This window comes from Camelina sativa, chromosome 14 (genome assembly GCF_030686135.1).
Source record: "Camelina sativa cultivar CO46 ecotype springtype chromosome 14, ASM3068613v1".
In the NCBI taxonomy this organism is placed as follows: domain Eukaryota; kingdom Viridiplantae; phylum Streptophyta; class Magnoliopsida; order Brassicales; family Brassicaceae; genus Camelina; species Camelina sativa.
In genome coordinates this window covers 1,071,860-1,090,531 of record NC_141893.1, presented here as the reverse complement: position 1 = coordinate 1,090,531, position 18,672 = coordinate 1,071,860, and the positions used below count along the sequence as shown (strand labels likewise).

At 39.7% G+C, this 18,672-nt stretch overlaps 6 protein-coding genes and 2 pseudogenes across 9 annotated transcripts; 3 read left to right on the top strand and 5 right to left on the bottom strand.

The window, feature by feature from the left end:
* Positions 1 to 127: 127 nt before the first annotated feature.
* Positions 128 to 4,008, bottom strand: LOC104738832 (putative E3 ubiquitin-protein ligase RF4; annotated as a pseudogene). The gene is made up of 3 exons (XR_015579791.1): positions 3,644 to 4,008; positions 1,141 to 3,193; positions 128 to 768 (listed from the first exon to the last, which is right to left on the bottom strand). The product of XR_015579791.1 is annotated as a putative E3 ubiquitin-protein ligase RF4 (transcript).
* A 50-nt stretch (positions 4,009 to 4,058) lies between these two features.
* On the bottom strand, positions 4,059 to 5,942 carry LOC104738831 (exosome complex component RRP4 homolog). The gene is made up of 7 exons (XM_010459042.3): positions 5,646 to 5,942; positions 5,456 to 5,557; positions 5,311 to 5,356; positions 5,122 to 5,211; positions 4,958 to 5,023; positions 4,778 to 4,846; positions 4,059 to 4,677 (listed from the first exon to the last, which is right to left on the bottom strand). Exons 1-7 carry the CDS (start codon positions 5,804 to 5,806, stop codon positions 4,237 to 4,239), a joined length of 975 nt encoding a protein of 324 aa, XP_010457344.1. The 5' UTR covers positions 5,807 to 5,942; the 3' UTR covers positions 4,059 to 4,236.
* Positions 5,943 to 6,237: 295 nt separating this feature from the next.
* On the top strand, positions 6,238 to 7,763 carry LOC104738830 (uncharacterized). Its single transcript, XM_010459041.3, has one exon. It carries the CDS (start codon positions 6,238 to 6,240, stop codon positions 7,624 to 7,626), a length of 1,389 nt encoding a protein of 462 aa, XP_010457343.1. The 3' UTR covers positions 7,627 to 7,763.
* Positions 7,764 to 7,952: 189 nt separating this feature from the next.
* LOC104738829 (elongation factor Tu, mitochondrial) lies at positions 7,953 to 10,683 on the top strand. Its single transcript, XM_010459040.3, has 12 exons — positions 7,953 to 8,291; positions 8,449 to 8,524; positions 8,613 to 8,705; positions 8,795 to 8,869; positions 8,959 to 9,063; positions 9,158 to 9,248; positions 9,343 to 9,548; positions 9,637 to 9,720; positions 9,811 to 9,876; positions 9,957 to 10,019; positions 10,107 to 10,347; positions 10,442 to 10,683. The coding sequence occupies exons 1-12, from the start codon at positions 8,113 to 8,115 to the stop codon at positions 10,510 to 10,512; spliced, it is 1,350 nt and encodes a 449-aa protein (XP_010457342.2). The 5' UTR covers positions 7,953 to 8,112; the 3' UTR covers positions 10,513 to 10,683.
* Positions 10,684 to 10,702: 19 nt separating this feature from the next.
* LOC104738828 (uncharacterized) lies at positions 10,703 to 12,537 on the bottom strand. 2 transcript variants are annotated; one of them, XM_010459038.3, is made up of 5 exons: positions 12,397 to 12,537; positions 12,105 to 12,285; positions 11,655 to 11,991; positions 11,410 to 11,490; positions 10,703 to 11,329 (listed from the first exon to the last, which is right to left on the bottom strand). In XM_010459038.3, exons 1-5 carry the CDS (start codon positions 12,466 to 12,468, stop codon positions 10,840 to 10,842), a joined length of 1,161 nt encoding a protein of 386 aa, XP_010457340.1. In that variant the 5' UTR covers positions 12,469 to 12,537; the 3' UTR covers positions 10,703 to 10,839. The 2 variants fall into 2 exon arrangements, with proteins under 2 accessions (XP_010457340.1, XP_010457341.1); XM_010459039.3 differs by having other exon boundaries at positions 12,105 to 12,282; positions 12,397 to 12,525.
* A 143-nt stretch (positions 12,538 to 12,680) lies between these two features.
* LOC104738826 (sm-like protein LSM2) lies at positions 12,681 to 14,013 on the top strand. The gene is made up of 3 exons (XM_010459035.3): positions 12,681 to 12,838; positions 13,036 to 13,194; positions 13,753 to 14,013. Exons 1-3 carry the CDS (start codon positions 12,836 to 12,838, stop codon positions 13,870 to 13,872), a joined length of 282 nt encoding a protein of 93 aa, XP_010457337.1. The 5' UTR covers positions 12,681 to 12,835; the 3' UTR covers positions 13,873 to 14,013.
* Positions 13,999 to 15,011, bottom strand: LOC104743132 (uncharacterized). Its single transcript, XM_010464245.3, has 2 exons — positions 14,815 to 15,011; positions 13,999 to 14,721 (listed from the first exon to the last, which is right to left on the bottom strand). The coding sequence occupies exons 1-2, from the start codon at positions 14,882 to 14,884 to the stop codon at positions 14,150 to 14,152; spliced, it is 642 nt and encodes a 213-aa protein (XP_010462547.2). The 5' UTR covers positions 14,885 to 15,011; the 3' UTR covers positions 13,999 to 14,149.
* Positions 15,012 to 15,176: 165 nt separating this feature from the next.
* Positions 15,177 to 18,582, bottom strand: LOC104738827 (isoamylase 2, chloroplastic pseudogene; annotated as a pseudogene). Its single transcript, XR_015579792.1, has 2 exons — positions 18,371 to 18,582; positions 15,177 to 17,951 (listed from the first exon to the last, which is right to left on the bottom strand). The product of XR_015579792.1 is annotated as an isoamylase 2, chloroplastic pseudogene (transcript).
* Positions 18,583 to 18,672: the final 90 nt, after the last annotated feature.

The window sequence follows — 18,672 nt, the reverse complement described above, 5'->3', positions numbered from 1 at the left end:
ATTTCGACCACTAACATTTCGCTTTCGACGTCGGTTCATTAGCGAGATAATCATAAATTCTCGAACCAAATTAAAAAAAAAAAAGGATTGATTGTGCGAGAAAAAGTAATAGAGAAAATACGTATTATACCCTCTAATTGGCTTGGTCATTTAATTAAAATCATTCACCTTTCAAAGTAAGAAAAGCAAAAGCCAAGTTGGGATTATTTAACCAAAAGCTTTGTTGTTCTTCATTGAGAGAAGAGAGACTGACTGTTCTATAAGTTTTAAACTAGTAAATAAAAAAGCATTTTAACCCGCGCGAGCAAAGCGAGCTTGAATCCTCCTCTGGATTGTCCCACGACAAGACGGACAATCCATCATTCCTTCTTTCTCATGGAGCTGATTGCATTTCAAGCACAGGACTTGGTGAGCACAAGGCAAGAATATCACACTCATCTCTTCAGACAAACACATCACGCATTCTCTTTCTCTTTTCACTTTCGTCATCCCAATCTTCTCTCTTTTTGCTGCTCCTGCCTTCGACTCACTGCTGCCTTTCTTCAGTGCCACAATTCTCGAGTATTCTGATTTCAGTTTCAGCTCTGAGATCTCTCTCTCGAGCCTCTTTATGTTTTCTACGTGATAATTCAAATCAGTTTCTGCTTTCGCTTTCATCCGCTCTTCTTCCATTTTTCCAAGTGCTTCCAGTTCTTTTGTTTCTTTCTTTATCAATGAAGCCTGAGCACTGAGTTTCCCTTTTGCTGTTCTTTCTCGCTTCAAAGTAGCCTGCAGTCAGAATTTTCGTTAGATATTTTCATCATCTAAAACTTGCAACATCGACCAAAGCTATATACATCGATAAGAAACATCAAATTGCAGTCAACAAAACCTTTGATATTATTATTACACTTCATTACTAAAACCAGAAGGATGCAGTAGGCTATAAACAACGCTAACAATTTTTTTTTCTCTCGCATTCCTTAGCTATAGCAATGTAAAAGGCCAAATATATGTAGCCAAAATAATGAAATCGTTACCAGAAAATCGATTCTCAAAGAAAGGGACGTTAGCAGATGAGAATAATGGTGAATTGCTGGTAGCTAACGATACACATCAAAAGACAAGACGACCTAACATATGTCTACAAAAGTAGCTAACCTCGATTTGATTCTGGCGATTTTTTGCTTTGGTAACTTCTTTCTGTAGCACTGTCACCTTGTCCCTTTGACTCTTGAGCTCTTCCTGCAACATAATTTTTTGCCCTTCCCACGAGTTAGTATCCTTCAGTGATTTTTGCCCTCTCTCTTTTGCTTCTCTACAGCTCTCAGCAGACTCAACGGCTTTTGTCTTAGCAGCTTCCATCTCTTTCTTCAGTAAAGATTGTTCCAGCTCGAGTCTGCGAGCGGTATTCTGAGCTTTTTCCAACTGGCTGGTTGCATTCTTCAACGCAAAATCCATCTCCGACAGCCTTTTCCTAGTGTTTTCTTCCAATAACTGCTTCTCTTTTTTATACTGTTCTGCCTCTTCTCGCTCTTTCCTTAGTGCCTTAAGCTCTGGTTGGTCCTTAAGAAGTCTACCAGTTGCTTCTTTTACTTTCTGATTAGCCCAGTCAGTCCAGACCTGCAGTTCATTCTGCAGATCATTCAGTCGAGGAACTAGCTTTAGAACCAATTCATCTTTCTTATCCCGGGGAACATATATACCCAAAGATGCATCATACGGTATCCCAGCGTAGTAATCTGGTGCTAGTTTTGCAGACACAGATTCCTTTTCTTCAGACTCAGAACCAGTCTTCTTTTCTGAAGCTAATGGTACCGACGAACCAGGCTTCTTTTCTGAAGCTGATGGTACCGAAGAACCAGACTTCTTTTCTGAAGACGATGGTACCAAAGATTCAGGCTTCTTTTCTGAAGCTGATGGTATCAGAGTTGCAGCCCCAGAACCAGACTTTTTTTTTGAAGCAGATTTAACCGAAGTAGCAGGTAAGGCAGTTATAAAGCCCTTTGCATCTACCATTACCACAGGTGAATCCAACTTACTGCTCTTTCTTACAAAACAGCTGCCATCGTCAGTTAATGAAACTTTCACTCCAATCTCTGTTGTCATCTTTGATGAAGAATTTCTTGCCACAAAGTCAGAAGATGATTTTACTCTTTTCTCTAAAAGGAAGCTGCCAACTGATGCAAACTTTGCCGCCTTGCATTTGCTGTAAGTCCTAATCTTCTCCACGCATGATTTTTGCCGAAGCATGGCTATCTCTTTTTTAGTGCGGCCTTTTCGACAAGATACCAATTTTTCATCAGAGACTAGAGTAAAAGATGTACTTTTCATGCCTTCACAAGAACCAGTGCTACACGAGAATGCTTCTTTTCCTGGAGCCGATCCACTACACAGAGTTTTTTTGGAGTTGGGTATATATGGGAAATTTCCAAATTCGAGTGGCTCACTCCGATTGCCTTGAGCATTGGATTGTGAAGGCTTTGGGTTATCTGGCTCGCTAGATTTCGGAGGATTACATTCGGTACCAAGAGATTCAAAATCAGAAGATTTACTAGAAGTCACCAATCCGTCACTTTCAACTTCAAAGGCTTGCAAGACATTCAAGTCGCACATCAAAAGCCTCCACCATAGCTTCAACTGTAGACAGGGATGGCCTAACCTCCTTAACAAGACTTATCATCTCTATCAACGTATACGAAACAAGCTGTTGTAGATCCTCAAACACATAGTCTCCAGAACCAGCACCTTCGTCTCCATTCTTGAGAACACTCAAGGTGTTGTTGACAATGTTTGACACAAGATCATTGCCTCCACAGTAGAGCCGACTGCCTGAAATAGCTTTCAAAACATCGTCGTCAGTGTAGCCACAATCAATAAGCTGCTTCATTGCATTAAGGAAGAGCGCGAGCAAATTTGATGACAGCAATTCTTCAAGTTGACATGCGAACGGGTCATCCCATTCGACAGATTCAGAATCTTCAACTTGAAGCTGATCAGAAACTTTCTCAACCGAGTTCAGAGATTTCAAGGAAGGCAACTCATATGGAGGGAATTCAGTGAGAGAAGAAGCAGCATCAGGATGAGAAGGATCAGCTAATTTTCTCTTGTTTTTCCTTCCTTTCTCCTGAGGTGACACTGTAAAAACTTCACCTTTGTCACCATTGAGGGGACAACCACTCATTTCTTCTTGCGTTTGAGCCATACTCATCACCTTTTACACAAAATATTCGAAGTCAAACACACAGAGAAAGCGTATAACATAGATGCGATGTTGTTCATATGCAAAAAAAAATCCATTAACGTAACAAAGATATCAGACAAAAATCATATAATAGAAACAAAACAACAGACGATATATCCACTCCTAGTTGTAAACGTAATTCAATCGCCCAACTAACGCAATCCCAGAAACACGCCAAAAATGCAATTTTTATTATTATTTTTAATCTAGTAAACGTATAGAGAGATTCCTCAAATCTAAAGCGTACTACATTCTGATTGAGTGTTAAATCGTAATGCAATTTAGAACCGTCACTGAATCAAAAAAAAAAAAGAAAAACCGAAAATCACATGACCATTCAACCAGAAGCAATCACGAGCATAGCAAAAGGGGGTTAAAAATAAAATAAAATAAAATTAAAAAAAGAAGCTTTAAACCGACCTTCAACGAAGACGATAACGGCAGCGGAAGAAAAGTTGCGGGAAAGAAGATCGGTAGCGAGAAAGAGACAGGGATCGAAGAAGAATATTGTTGGGTTTTTTTTTGATAGAGAGTGTGCAGAGAGAGAGACTGAAGAAGAGAGACGAAGAAATTGGCCGTGAACACACAACAGGAGAAAGAAGAGGTTTGGTAACAAAAATGTTGAATTACTTGGATTCTCCAAAGGGGTACTTTAGTCATTTACACACATATTCTTCTCCAAGCCCAAAATGGGGGAGGAGCGAATCTTTTGATTTATTTTGTTTCTGCATCTGTAAAAAGTAGAATCATTAAAGCAAGATACAAAAATCGATGAAGATAAACACTGATGACTGAGTGATGATGATGAATGAAAGAAAGAAAAAGCCGCCTCCCAGAAAAAAAACACAACTCGATTAATCAATACTACTACTCTACTGTTTATAAATAACAAAACAAATCCACCATACTTATCAGAATATCAAATTCTGAGTCATAACAAGCCCCCACATGATCTAATACACGTTAACACAAGCCCTCTGTTGAATCAGCCACATAGAGGGGGGAGGATGACTTCACTTTTTCCTCTTTGTACGTCGTCTTTCAGCTTCATTCTCTGCAACCACAACGTGAAACTCTGATCCAAGCATGTCGTGTATGTCAACATTCTTTGAGTTGCTGAGGTTAACAGTCTCCATGATTATTTCAAGAGTCACTGTGAAGCCTAGATTAGACAAGACGCGTATTGCATTCCCGATTCTGCATATGGTCTGTCGTGTCTCGAGTAATGTATGGATTTGCTCTTTTCCTGTGTTCTCGGCGGAGGATGAGATCATCTCCTCATCTTTCTCATCATCTATCGCCATAGGATCTCTCACTTCCACGTGTTCTCCAACCCATATGAAACCATTGCAGCCAATGATCAAATCAATACCAAGGCTTTCGATGTAATGAAAGTGATGTTTGCTTCTTTTGACCAAGTAAGGATCAACCTTCAGAAGCTGTCCCTTCTCGAGCTGTAGTGATGATTCAAGGAATTAATCAATGTTTTAAGAGGGAAGAGACTAGCTAGCAAAATGTATAAAACCATGAACATGTGACCAGATCAGAACCAACCTTGCCATACTTCTGGCTTCTGGCTTGTAACTGCAAGCTACCATCATGCTGAAAGTTGCGGACTTCAGCCTAAAGAGTTTGTAACAAATCAAAAAGGGAACCTTTTTGTCAAGTTGGCTTATGCGTTCAAAGATGAATATATAAGCAAAGAGGGAACATTATCAAATCACAGGGACTTACACAAACAACATCATGCTCTACAAATATATTCCGCATATTGAGTTCATCCACAGAAGTTCTTCGCCTCTGCCAACAACAATCCACTTATATCACTGAAGCCAACATACAAGAAATCATACAAATGGGCAAAATAACAAAAGAAAAAATGGAGAACCAAATTGTACCTGAATACCATCAGGCATGTTCATGGAAGAAAGCATTAGTACTCCATCCTGATTAAAGTTGAGCTCCACTCTCCAACGTTTTTGAGCAACCTATATATAAGTAAAACTTAATTCAGCGACTATGCAATATAAATTGATTGAAACCCTTTTACTTTACAAAACCCCAAAACACCAATACAAAAAATCTACCTCAATGACACGGCCTACCACAATATCCCCAACCTCAGGCTTGTACCTAGATCGTCGATAAACCATCAGTTCTCTACTTAATCTCAGAGTAAATAAAATGGTCAATTTCATTCACAAATCAAATTTGAAGAGCAAAATCACATACCTTGCTCGTAGGGTTCGTACATATACGAGCTTATCCACACGCTCCACTACTCCACAAACCGTCGCGAGCAACTCACCATCTACCTCAGAAGTTCCGTGTCCCCTTCAATCAAAAAAAAATAAAACAATCGTGAGAAAGAAGTTTAAAGATAATTTCAACCGCGAGAACAAAGATAGAGATAAAAAATTACTTGAGGAAGGCATCATCGTGGTTGACGGGAATAGCATCGGTGACGATAACAGAAGCGTCAGAGTTTGCCGTCGATGACAGTGATTGAAGCCGCTCGATTCCTCTCTCAAACCTAACCTTCTGCGTTTGGCTTAACGGTAACTGTAGCTTTCTCATCACCATCACAAAACTATCTCTCTCTCTCTCTCTCTCTCTCTCTCTCTCTCTCTTTCTCTATATTTAACTCCAGCAGCAATACACAAGAAGGGCGATGGCAAATTGCAGAGTTTGGGAGAGAGAGAGGAGCAAAAACCCTGACGTTGTTTGTTCGCTTGAATGAATTCTAGGGTTTTGGGTTATTAGTTGGACTGACAGATCCCAACTTGAGGCCCATTAAGGCCTGTTAATTAAATGAGATTTGACGTCATAATGATCTCATATTTATATTTTATTTTTATTAAACAAAATACGAAGAATTGACGTCTCTCCTGGGGAAGCTTCAAGTGATCGATCTTCCTATTTCTGACGCAAATTCGTATCCTTCACTTCACCGATCAGATTGTTTTTGAAATCCCTTTACATCAAATTGGGTAAGATCTAAGCTTTTTCCCGTTATGAATTTCTTCAAATCCGTCTTCCAGGACGACCCAGATCCGCCAGGAACCGAATCGGAATCTGATTCACCGAAACACAGCGAAGAGCATGAACAGCCAGAGCAATCTAACCCTGAAGACGACGGTGTATGGAGTTTCGGTGGTCTGATGAAAACCCTAGCCACCAGATCCGAATCCGTGATTGAGACATACCGACGAGATCTCGAAGAATTTGGTACAGGTTTGAAGAAGGAGATCGAAGTGGCTCAGGGATCGCTTGGCACCGTCGGACATGCGATTGATGAACTTGGGAACACAGTGCTAAAAGGTACGGCTGATATCATCGCTCAAGGTAAGGAAGCGATCTTAGCCGCTGGTAATGAATCTGATTCTTCTGATAACAATAGTAGTCAGAGTTTTGGTCGTCGTGATAGCTTTAGTTCGAAACCGTACAGTCGTTTCGATGCTCAGATTCGTGTTGTTCAAGGTGATCTCAACACTTACTGTGAAGAGCCTGAGGATTCAGATGATTACAAAAAGTGGGAATCTGGGTTTGCTCTCGATGAGAAAGCTGAGGAGATGGAGAAACTGTTGGAGGATAATGGAGATATGAAGGGAGTGTATAAAAGGGCTGTTCCGAATACGGTTGATCATGATACTTTCTGGTTTAGGTATTTCTATAAGGTTCACAAGCTCAAGCAGGCTGAGGATCTTAGGGCTAATCTTGTGAAACGAGCAATCTCTCTGGAAGATGAGGAAGAACTGAGCTGGGATATTGATGATGAAGAGGAGAGCAGCGAGAAAGATGTTGAAGCTACCAAGGAAGTTTCAAGATTGAAACTTGAAGGAAATGATGGTATTATGGGTAGTGGAGATGTGAGTGAAACTGTGAAAGATGAAGTGACAAATGCAGGTTCAGTGAGCACCCAAGATGAAGTGACAACAAGTGCAGATTCAGTGGCTAGGGTGAGCACCCAACAAGATGGAGTGACTGAAGTGAGCAATGTTGCTTTGAAGACAGATAAAGATTACGAGGAAAAGAAGGAGACTAATACTGAGGAAGTTCCAGAAGCAAAACCAGTTGTTGCTGCTGCTGCTCCTCCTGCATCTGATGAGGCTCCAATCCAAGATTCAGTCAAACCAAAATCTGATGAGGCTGCTCCATCCCAAGAACCAACTAAACCAGATGTGGCTGCTGCTTCATCAGCAGCTCAACAACCATCTGAAGAGGATTTGGGATGGGACGAAATCGAGGATATGAGTAGCATTGATGGTAAGGAAGTGAGTCGGTCTAGTGGTAGTCCAAACCGAGCTGAGCTGCGTAAACGTCTGAGTGCAGCAGAAGATGATGAAGATTTAAGCTGGGATATTGAAGATGATGACGAAGAATCATCATCAACCAAAGCTTAAATGTTTAGTTTTTGAAAATGGTGTGCTTTTTCTTCTCTCCTTTTACTTGTTTTTTTTTTGTAAGTTTCTGGCGGTTTTTGCCTCCATTCTTCAGTTGTTTCTCTCTTCAACGTTTCTATATAAATTGATTTTGAAGATATCTTTTATTTCATCTCAAAATTTGAACAATAGTAAATAGTAGTTCCGAAACTGATCTGCCACGACAAAGTCTAATTAAGTTGCTCTAAGTGAATTTTGTCATCCTGCGAAACGGAGCTTTGGTGATAGTTTCAAAGTTGCACGCAATGTCCTTTTGTGAAGAACAAAAGAAATTTGAGGCCCATTAGTCGGATAATGGGCTTACGGGTCGGATTCAAAAGAAACCCTCGGGTGTGATTAACCCTCTCTTAAACCCCAACCACCATTTCAATTTCAAGGCGAGAAGCTAAAGTTTCGATCTTTCTTTTCTTTTCTTTTTTTCTGTGGCTCCGACCAATTCAACTCCCAATGGCTTCCGTAGCTCTTCGAAACCCTAGCTCGAGACGCCTTATTCCATTTTCTTCTCAGATCTATCAACGATGCGGAGGTTCCATTCCCTCGATCTCACATTTCGCCGGAGGAGATGATCGTTGTTGTCCAAGTTACGTGACCTCGTGGTGGAGATCGATGGCTACTTTCACCCGAACGTGAGTTTATCCACTCGATAGATCTCTCTCTCTCTTCTTCGATCTTAGTTTGCTTGGAATTGGTTTGAGTTACTACTACTACTACTACTCTGCTTTTCTATCTCTGATCCTTAAAATTTCTATAATTACTTCTAATTTTGGTTGATTTTTTGGGCAGAAAACCTCATGTAAATGTCGGAACAATTGGGCACGTTGATCATGGGAAGACCACTTTGACTGCTGCAATCACAAAGGTGTGTGTTTTTTTAGCTGTCTAAACTATTACCTCAAAATTTATTACGAACCATAGAATTGAAAACAGTATGTTCGATTTGTTTTCAGGTGTTGGCTGAAGAGGGTAATGCTAAGGCTGTTGCGTTTGATGAAATTGATAAAGCTCCTGAAGAGAAGAAGAGAGGAATTACGATTGCAACGGTCTGCACATAACTTACTCTCTTATATATTTCCCATTGTTGAGTACAATCGAAGTGGTTTTTAACTCTAGACGGTACTTGCTTCTGTAGGCTCATGTGGAGTACGAGACTGCTAAGCGTCATTATGCTCATGTGGATTGCCCTGGACACGCAGATTATGTTAAAGTAAGATATTCTCTGAGCCCTAGGGAAGAATCCTTATCTAATAAGTACTATACACTTTGTATCTCATAGCTTAAGTTACTAATTTTCAGAATATGATTACTGGAGCTGCGCAAATGGATGGTGGAATTCTCGTGGTTTCAGCACCTGATGGACCAATGCCTCAAACTAAGGAGCATATCCTGCTTGCACGTCAGGTTTGCACTTTTACAATCTGACTGAACAATATAAGATGCTCGAATGAGTTTAAGTATTTATTTAGCCACAATCCAAGATGTTAATGGTCCACAGGTCGGCGTTCCATCACTTGTATGCTTCCTGAATAAAGTTGATGCTGTTGATGACCCAGAGTTGTTGGAGCTTGTAGAAATGGAACTGCGTGGTTTGTATAAAATCCTTACGTCATGAAGTCATTAGTTCAGTATTTTTTTCTTATGACGTATAAGCTCTCTTACGTCAACCGTTTTGTTGGCCAGAACTTCTCAGCTTCTACAAGTTCCCTGGGGATGATATTCCCATCATTCGAGGATCTGCTCTTTCTGCACTGCAGGGTACAAACGAAGAAATTGGTCGGAAAGCAATATTGAAGCTAATGGAAGCTGTTGATGAATATATACCTGACCCTGTTCGTGTCCTCGATAAACCTTTCCTGATGCCTATTGAAGATGTTTTCTCCATTCAGGTATTAACAATATACATCCTTGTTTCTTTTGTTCATGCACTCAAATGTCTTTTTAGAAATTTATAATCGATTCCTTTTTCTATGAAAGGGGCGTGGAACTGTTGCAACGGGACGTATTGAACAGGGAACCATTAAAGTAGGTGAAGAAGTTGAGATACTAGGGTTAAGTCCGGTGAGTTAGTACTGACCGAGTGACCGCTATTATAATTAAGCATTGTTCTTGTAAATCTTCTTAAATCTCATTGCGAGATATAAATTTCAGGGACCTGCACTGAAATCTACAGTAACTGGTGTTGAGATGTTCAAGAAAATTTTGGATAATGGACAGGTAAAGGCTATTTGGAGAGATCTTTTCTTGCAAAAAATTTTGTAGGCATGTGATATTGACAAAATTTTCAAATATGTTAGGCTGGTGATAATGTAGGGCTTTTGTTGCGTGGGCTAAAGAGAGAAGACATCCAGCGTGGAATGGTAAGCTCAAGATCCTTGTGATGTAGAAGAGTGATAAGACCAATATTGCAAAACTAGCTTAACTGAATTTAACTTTGTGTTGTTTAGGTAATTGCTAAGCCTGGTTCTTGCAAGACTGCCAAGAAGTTTGAAGCAGAGATTTATGTGCTCACCAAGGATGAAGGTGGACGTCATACCGCTTTTTTCTCTAACTACAGGCCTCAGTTCTATTTGAGGACTGCTGATGTCACCGGAAAAGTAGAATTGCCTGAAAATGTGAAGATGGTTATGCCCGGTGACAATGTCACTGCAGTTTTCGAGCTAATCCTCCCTGTCCCACTAGAGCCAGGTTATATTCACTGGCCTTCGATATCTACACAAACCCACCAAGTTTGATTAAGTTTCTTGAGTAAAGAGTTGTTTCTATTTTGTGATTTTAACAGGTCAAAGATTTGCTCTAAGGGAAGGAGGTAGAACAGTTGGAGCCGGTGTGGTATCAAAAGTGATGAACTAAGTCGCTATAGCCGATTCAAGGTTCTTCAAACAAAAAAAAACAAAACACATTGTTCTCAGTTTGTTCTCTGGTATCTAAATATCATCTCTCATGAGATTTCTACTACTTTGAGAGTTAGATCAAATAACAGAGATTTGTGTTTTTAATGAAAGCTTCTCACAAGTCCCCTTATGTGATATCTTTTCAGTTCTTTTTGGTTTGCGTTAGTTAAAAAAAAAAACTCTTTACAAAATCCCTTTATCAACAACCTTACAAGTACAAATTAACCTTTAAACAAGCCATCAATGGAGTTAGAAACTTGACTCCAAATCATCAGCATCTCAACATTCAACCAAACCTAAGTGCAACCATGGCAATAACTGTCGCAGTTCTGAAGTAAACTTCCTTGATTCTTCTTTCCACTTTGTTTGTGATTTCTTCTTCCTTAATAGCTTTCTTATTGACATCAACAATGGCTACCCTGAGTCTACTCACCGACCACGAGAGCAATACCAAACTTAAACTCAGTGCACTCTCGAAGACTTTGTTTGCGCAAAAGGGTACCCGCCTGGAAGCAACATTACAAACCAGAGAGAAGAGCACAGCGATACCGGTTCCAGCTATGCCAATTGAAAACTGAGTCAAAAGCTCCAAGAGTTCTCCACGTGATTTCTTTAGAGATAGCATTGTGGTTTGTCTATGTTTTTCATCGCCTATCATCAGAGAGATAAGGCTCTCACATGCATGAAGATGGTTTCTTTTGTAGAGGTCTGTTTCCTTATCTCTTATCTTCGGGTTTTGTTTCTTTGGTGAAGGCTTGAGCCTTGTTTTCTTCGGACTGTTAGAAATCGAAAGAAACTTTCTTTAGGAAACAGAGAAGATCTAAAGTACCAAAAACTAGTTGATGATTTCAGATACTTCTCTGGAGGAGCTAGTGTAACTGAGTCAAGCTTAGCCGCGGGTAGCTGCAGAGTGTCTGTTAATACTTCACTGTCGAATCTGCAAAATGAGAGAGAGAGAGAGAGAGAGAGAGAGAGAGAGAGAGAGAGAGAGAGAGAGAGAGAGAGAGAGAGAGAGAGAGAGAGAAAGAAACATTGAAGTTAAACCCCAAAGGATGAGATTCGCTGTAATGAAGAGCAAAGTTGAAATGACGAATTAACTACCGCTGAAACTGCGGGACAAGCCGTGAGAGCTTTCTCCATCTTGTAGAGTTGTTCCTTATCTTATGAAACTCAGCTGCGGTAGAAACCAAATCATTGAACTCAGCTCTGCTACTTGATAAGAGAACGCTACCATCCAAGTAAAGTAGAGAGGAGGAAGCATTTGGCAGCTGAGAACTTGATCTTAAAGCTTCTAAATCCATCAATGATAGCAGAGACAAATCCAATCCTCCTTCTTTGAGTTCTTCTGATATAGACAAAAGGAACTCTGTCACCTTCTTTTGTCGTGCACACTGCTCGGTGATTCCCAAGCTTAAACAGAGAGGTTCTGGTCTGGTCTCTGCAAACCAGACATTAGTTCATGTAAAAAAAACCATCACAATTTGGTGCAATAACCAGTTTACAAATTAATCAAACTCAAGCCAAAGAAAGGATAACGATGGTGACACATACCATGACCATTAATGAGGCTAGGCTTCATCATGGTTGAATCGAACTCTACAACGTGATTAGACTTGCTCAAAGAACAAAAAGGTTCCAATGGCTCCAAGAGATGTGGTTTAAGGTTAAAAGAAGTTTCTAGTATTAAGTCATGTTTTCTTCCCCCAAGATTCACAACACAAGCCCGGCTCTTCTGAATCATTCATAGAAGTAAGAATCAAAACAAGAGAAGAAAAAAAAAAGCAGACAGAACCAGGACAAGAATTCAACGAGAGATTCTAAAAGAAAGAAAAAGAAAACTTACTTTGATGATTTCGTTAGTTCCTAACTCTTGAAGAAGACCAAACCCAAGTGTTGGATAGCTCTGAGAAGCCATGGCAAAATAAAGAAAAAAGCTTATCGTCAGCAATCACTTATATATATTGCATCAGATTTTATTAGATTTGTGTTAATCTTAAAAAGAGAAAAAAAACACACACATGAGATTATAAATATTTACTTTTGGAGACCCATATTACTTGGTATAGCAACATCATACCCCCATGCTTTTGAGTAATTACATAAACATCGCTTTTGGTTCATATATTCGAAATTAACACCAAAAGATTATTAGGGTACTACTCTTCTACTCGAGGGAGAGAAGAAACAGCGAAAAGTTCTAAAGTCCCAAATCCGCGCTAAAGCTTTCACCTTCTTCGTTGAATTACGAGCAGAGAGGAAGGAATCATTAGCAGAGGAAAGAAATGGTAAATTTGCTTCGTCTTTCGTGAATTTGAGTTTTCGGGATTTGATATTATTGTTTGTTTTGGTTTGACCTAAGTCTTCTTCTAACAAAGGTTTCTTCTTTCTTCGTTGATTTTGTTATCTGTAAGAGATTGGTTATAGGGGTCTCTCGTGATGGGTCTTTTATGATTTGTTTTGTTCTCTCTCTCTGTGGTCGCAGTTGTTCTTTTCTTACTTCAAGGATTTGGTTGGACAAGAAGTGACGGTTGAGCTCAAGAACGATTTAGCTATCAGAGGAACTCTTCACTCAGTTGATCAGTATCTGAACATCAAGCTCGAGAATACTAAGGTTGTTGACCAGGACAAGTACCCACACATGGTATATTTTTCTTCCTTTATGTTTGGGAATTTAGGGTTTGTTCGATTAGAGCTTGAATTGTTCTCTTTAGTAAAAAGTTGTGATTTTTTATATCTGGTTTGATATTATCTTGAGATGTAACCATTTGGGCTTAGTCTCTCTCGCTAGTTTCTTGTTACACTTCTGTTGCTTCCTGTTGCAAAATATCACTTTTATGGAACTGATGAATTAGAAAGCTGTAATGGTAGGCTCTTGCAGGTGTGTTTTAGCCATCACTCTTTAATTATTTTTCCTAGTTACATTTACCATGACCAAGCTTGAGAAGCTTTAAGGTGATATTGATTAAATTTACAAACGCAAAGGGACAGTTTTAAGTAGTGATATGTTTGTAGCTAGTGTAGTGCTGATTGACATATTTCTTTTATTGAGATTGCTGCTTATATACTGCAATTTCTCAAGTTTACTCTCAAGTACAACAGATTTGCAATTTGTTTCAGTTCTTTTGAGCTTTTTTTATTGGTATATCTTTGGCACTTGATGATGTTATTAGCTTACGGATTTGTGTGTTGCCTTGTGTAGCTTTCAGTGAGAAACTGTTTCATCAGAGGATCCGTGGTAAGGTACGTGCAGTTACCTAAAGATGGAGTCGATGTTGATTTACTTCACGATGCCGCTAGAAGAGAAGCTAGGGGTGGCTGATTCTGCAAAACCATTGTATCTCCAAACTTGATACTTTTCATTTGGTGTTATGGCTTGATAATTGAATATTGCCCTTATGTAGAGCCTATGGTTGGCCATGAATCTTTTTACATTATCTTTATCGAAGGATCAATTTTTATTTTTCCTCCTTTTATGAAAAGGCTTATAAAAAACTACATTGAAAGTTTGAAACCCCTTAACTCTTGCCATCACTTTAGTTTACTCTTTCTAAAATAAAGCAAACAGAGTGAATACATATGGAATCTCTAAGAGGAACTTAGATAAAGCAATAGCCGTAATTGTCTGCATAAGTATAATTGTCTGCATAAGTAGTGTATTGCTTCATAGGATTAGTATCCATATACGGTCTGGCTTGCCAATAGGCGAAAGGAGCAGCTGCAGCCATAACCGGATATGGTGAAATGTGGACCCTGGCACGAGGCATGGAGTATGATTGAATCGGACCACCAACACCACCATATGGTCCACACAGTGGTAACATCGGGCCCGGGGGTGCAAATGGGGGTGCCATCGGATATGGGGGATAATAACCTCTTGGTGCCGCAGATATGGGCCACATGTGTGAAGGATTTGGTCCACAACCATGGTGCATCATCGACTTGGCGGTGTAACTTGGCGGGTTGCCACGGGTTTTCTCGCTTGACAAGTTTTTACCTTCAACCTTCTCTTTCTTCATACTTGAGTGTTGCCATGTGAGGATGTCCTTCTTTTTCTTATCCTTCTGATCTGAAGTTTCCTGTGATCCTTTTTCTCCACTGGAATCTGTTTTTGGTTTCTCACTCTCTGCGGCTTTCTGTTTTTCTTTCACATCCTTTTCGCCAGACTCCTCTGTTCACATCAGAAATGCATTAAATTTCAGATTTGTGAAGATAAGTAAGAAATTTTCCTGATAGGTAAAACCGTAAAAGTAAAACAACTCACCTTCGTTTTTCTTCGAGTACTTCTTCTTTGTTTCTTTAGCCTGACACTTTGAGCAGCAATCTTTGTTCATTTTTCAGACCACGTTTCAAAGAAAAAAAGCAAAAGAGAGGATACAACTCAGAAACTTGACGAACTTTTTTGGATTTCTAACTTTTAGAATCGGTTAGGTAAGTTCTCGAGAGATTAGAAACCCTAAGCAATCCATATCTTATTATATCTACACGAATCGAGTAAAGATTATATCTTCTTTCCATATATACAATGAACGTACTCTTTTGACTTCATAAAAGGCATGTTTCAGATTTGAGGAGATATATATAGTCCATAAGATAAGATATCTATGTCAGATATTGTGGAAGTCCTTGATTTAACCGAATATTCTTATTGAAATATGACAACACAGTAACATATACAAAGATCATAACTTGAGTTCTAAGCAGTAGAACTGATGGTTTCAAAAAGGGTACAACTGTACGGCTTCATCTCATACACAACCAGTTGCTGCATCTGTTCTTCTGCTACAACGGTCTCTCCTTGGACAGAGAAAAACCCTGGGAATGGAAGAGCTGTATCGACCAGTCGCCTCCATTTGCTTCCATCAGAAAGTGAAGGTAGGATTACACTCTCCGGATGATCACTTGCATTGAATCCAATGAACAGATCATTGTTCTTATTTGGCTCGGTTGGCTCAACTAATGACGCAGTTTCTTCTTCCTCTGCCTCGGCTTTGATCCCCAATGCCAAAAATTTGCAAGCAGGGTCTTCCCAGTTAGGAGTTGTTTGGTCATTTGCATACCAAGCAATGTTCTCAGGTTTCAAAAAGTTTCCCCTTTGAAACACATCGCTTCTTCTTACTCTTACTGAAGTCATGAAGGAGATGAACTGTGTGATCTGTGTACCGAAAGCTGAAGCTATCATGTTCCAATCAAAAGACTTCCGTGATTCCAACAAAGGCGAGCCTTTCGTTGAGATACCACATTCATCTCCCATGTTAAGCACCGGAATTCCCAGAGAAATGTACTGAATAAACAAGAAATTGCGGATTTGTTTTAGCCTTCTTTGAAGAACAGCTGATTTATTTGTTGCTCCTTCTTCCCCACAATTCCAACTCAGCTCATAAGCTAGCTCAGGGCCACTGAAACTGACTAAGTCAACAAGAGAGAGTCCTGAGTTTCTGGAAATGTAGTTAAAGGAGAAAGCCGGACCTCTTCCATCAGTAAATATATCACCACTACCACAAATTCTTGTAGCCAAATCACTTAGAACGCCTTTTCCTCTCAAAAAGTTTCTTACATTTCGACAATATCTTGTGTTGAGTTCTGCCCATCGTTTCCAATGTGGGAAACGTACTTCTTTTGACATCATTTCAAGTGGATCCCAGCAATCAGCAATTAGTTTGGTCTTCGCAAGGAGTGGATCGAAAGCTATTGCTTCAACCAAGGGAGGACGAGAGAGCTGTTCACCATGAACACCTCTTAAGAGAGACGAAGCATTTATGAAACAAAATCCATCTATATGAAACTCAGTTACCCAATAACGCAAGCTCTCCAAAATCAACTGCTGAACAACAGGATAGTTACAGTTCAAGTAACTTTTCGAATCTAGATCATTGGCTCTTCCCTTGTAATAATAACAACTGTCATCAATTCCGTGAAGAGCTCCAGAATCAGCAGTGTGTGTAAAAACTACTTCCAAAAGTACCTCTGTTCCCTGACTGTGCAATTTCTTCACCATCTCTTTCATTGAATTAACTGCAGATTCAAAGCCACTGGAAGGTCCATACATATCCATTGGTGAAAAGAAATGAATTGGAAAGTAAGGACCTTTTGGCTCGGAGAATGAAAATATTGGCTCCAAGAGGACAGCGTTGATTCCAAGGCTTTTCAAATGGTGAACTTTTTCAGCTACACCAGAAAAAGTCCCTGCCACGTTACTAGGCAACTTGCTGGATTTGTGTTGTGTAAAACCCTTCACATTCAACCGGTAAACAATAAGTTTCTCCAGTGGAATGTTCGGAGACACATCTTCTCCCCAATCAAAAGAAGGGTTTTTAAATAAACTTGCAAGAAACTTCTGAGAGAAAGATTTATCAATGACTGTGGCATATGGATCCAAAACAATTGGCTCAGCTTCAACATCGACATCTTCTTCTGACTGAGCCATCTCCTTGCAACGGTAGCCATATCTCACAAAATCCCATGTATTGTCAACTGACGCATGCCAAACATCACCTGTTCGGTTGACATAAGGATCGAGATCAAGCTCTAAGGCAGGTTTATCGGTTGTGGTATCATCATACAAGCATAAAACCACGTTGGTTGAATGTCTTGAAAAGAATGCAAAATTCCAAGTCTCATCATCTGGACCAGAAGAAAGGCCTAACGGCAACGGATGACCAGCAGTAAAACCGACCGGGACACAGAAGTCAGTATCCCTGTGTGTCAGCAATTCTTGACAGTCTGGATCAGTCCCTGACACTAACTTGAGATAAAATGATAGATAGAAAGGAGATTCTTTCCCATCAAATTCTAGCCCTAGCATTAACTCAGACAAGGAGCTTTTCACAAATGGAGTTTCTGTAGTGTGGGTTTGTGAGTCTTGGGAAGATTTTTCAAAATCCAGAGGCAAAAAACACGAAGAATCAGACCTGTATACACCCCAAACCATCACCAGCCTACTCTTGCCATCACCACTTAGTTCCAAAGATGAGACATAAACCATGATACTGTATTTTTCTCTCTTCTTTTCAACTTTAACTTTAACAAGAGCACCAGATTTCGTCCTGAACAAATACGATGTTACCTTCTTTAGGTCATAGACCTGAGCTCCTCTAGTAGACACTTGATCCTTCAGCTCGATAGTAGTCTTCGAAGCAAAAACCTTACTCAACTGATAACTTTGCAACGCGTCTGTACTCAAATCCCCCAAGAAACGTTTTCTTGAAACTATCAGTGTATCGGATCCAATTTTAATCTTATTCTTACCAGTAAAAGACCTTGCAGAAGGAAACTTCCATGTTCTAGTGATGCCATTATTGAGACAAAAACCAACTGATGGAGACCAAGCAGCAGCCATTATTCAAACAAAGCAGAAAGCTTCCCTCTTTCTCCCAAAACTTTTAACAATCCAAGTGATGCCTGTTAAGAACACAGATCAAACACCAAAGCTCTTTATTAAGACTGAATGGAAGAAAACACTCTATGAAACTACATCCCTATAGATATAAGCAAAACAAAACGCAAAAAACCCAAAAAGAAATCTATAGACAACGATCCACCATAAACCACTCATCGAATCAGCTAAATTGCCATCACAAAGCTAAAATCAAACAAAAACCCACTAAGCAAAGTTTTCCTTTTTCTTAATCTTACGATAAGGCATTTCAAATTCAAGCACATTAAGAAAGATGAAGTAGTACAATCAACATGAACAACAAGTCTCAGGATCAGGATACATAGAGAAAACAAAAAAAAAAAGGAACATAAGAAAGCGTGAAAAAGTTTGTCAAAAAAAAGCGTGAAAAAGAGAGAAACGTTTAATAAAAAGTCGAGCTTACTGTCGCATAAGCATCATCACCGCCATTGATTCAAAAAAAATTCAAGCTTTAAAATGGAGAAATTCACAATGATTGAACACAGAGAGACATCTGATGAATTGAGTGTGTGTGTGTCTGTGAGTTTATGATTTTGATATTTTGGGATGAAACTGAAAGGTTTTGTCTTGTTCCTTCATGAACTCTCACCCTCACCTCACGCGCTTGTAAAAAACGTCTTTAACGATTCCAACATAGACACGCGCACAAGGTGCGTCTGGGTGTGAAAAAGAGGAGTGGTCTTCTTATGTGGGCCGAGCCCATCA

Coding starts and splice junctions, on each gene's coding strand:
- LOC104738831 (XM_010459042.3), bottom strand. CDS start 5,806: ATGGTGATGAGAAAGCTACAGTTACCGTTAAGCCAAACGCAGAAGGTT. Junction 5,357..5,455: donor GTACGAACCCTACGAGCAAG/GTATGTGATTTT, acceptor TCGACGATCTAG/GTACAAGCCTGAGGTTGGGG. Junction 4,847..4,957: donor TAGAGCATGATGTTGTTTGT/GTAAGTCCCTGT, acceptor CAAACTCTTTAG/GCTGAAGTCCGCAACTTTCA.
- LOC104738826 (XM_010459035.3), top strand. Junction 13,195..13,752: donor AGGACAAGTACCCACACATG/GTATATTTTTCT, acceptor TGCCTTGTGTAG/CTTTCAGTGAGAAACTGTTT.
- LOC104743132 (XM_010464245.3), bottom strand. CDS start 14,884: ATGAACAAAGATTGCTGCTCAAAGTGTCAGGCTAAAGAAACAAAGAAG. Junction 14,722..14,814: donor GTACTCGAAGAAAAACGAAG/GTGAGTTGTTTT, acceptor TGATGTGAACAG/AGGAGTCTGGCGAAAAGGAT.
- LOC104738828 (XM_010459038.3), bottom strand. CDS start 12,468: ATGGCTTCTCAGAGCTATCCAACACTTGGGTTTGGTCTTCTTCAAGAG. Junction 12,286..12,396: donor GAACTAACGAAATCATCAAA/GTAAGTTTTCTT, acceptor TGAATGATTCAG/AAGAGCCGGGCTTGTGTTGT. Junction 11,491..11,654: donor CTTGTCCCGCAGTTTCAGCG/GTAGTTAATTCG, acceptor CTCATTTTGCAG/ATTCGACAGTGAAGTATTAA.
- LOC104738829 (XM_010459040.3), top strand. CDS start 8,113: ATGGCTTCCGTAGCTCTTCGAAACCCTAGCTCGAGACGCCTTATTCCA. Junction 8,292..8,448: donor ATGGCTACTTTCACCCGAAC/GTGAGTTTATCC, acceptor TTTTTTGGGCAG/AAAACCTCATGTAAATGTCG. Junction 10,020..10,106: donor AAGACATCCAGCGTGGAATG/GTAAGCTCAAGA, acceptor TGTGTTGTTTAG/GTAATTGCTAAGCCTGGTTC.
- LOC104738830 (XM_010459041.3), top strand. CDS start 6,238: ATGAATTTCTTCAAATCCGTCTTCCAGGACGACCCAGATCCGCCAGGA.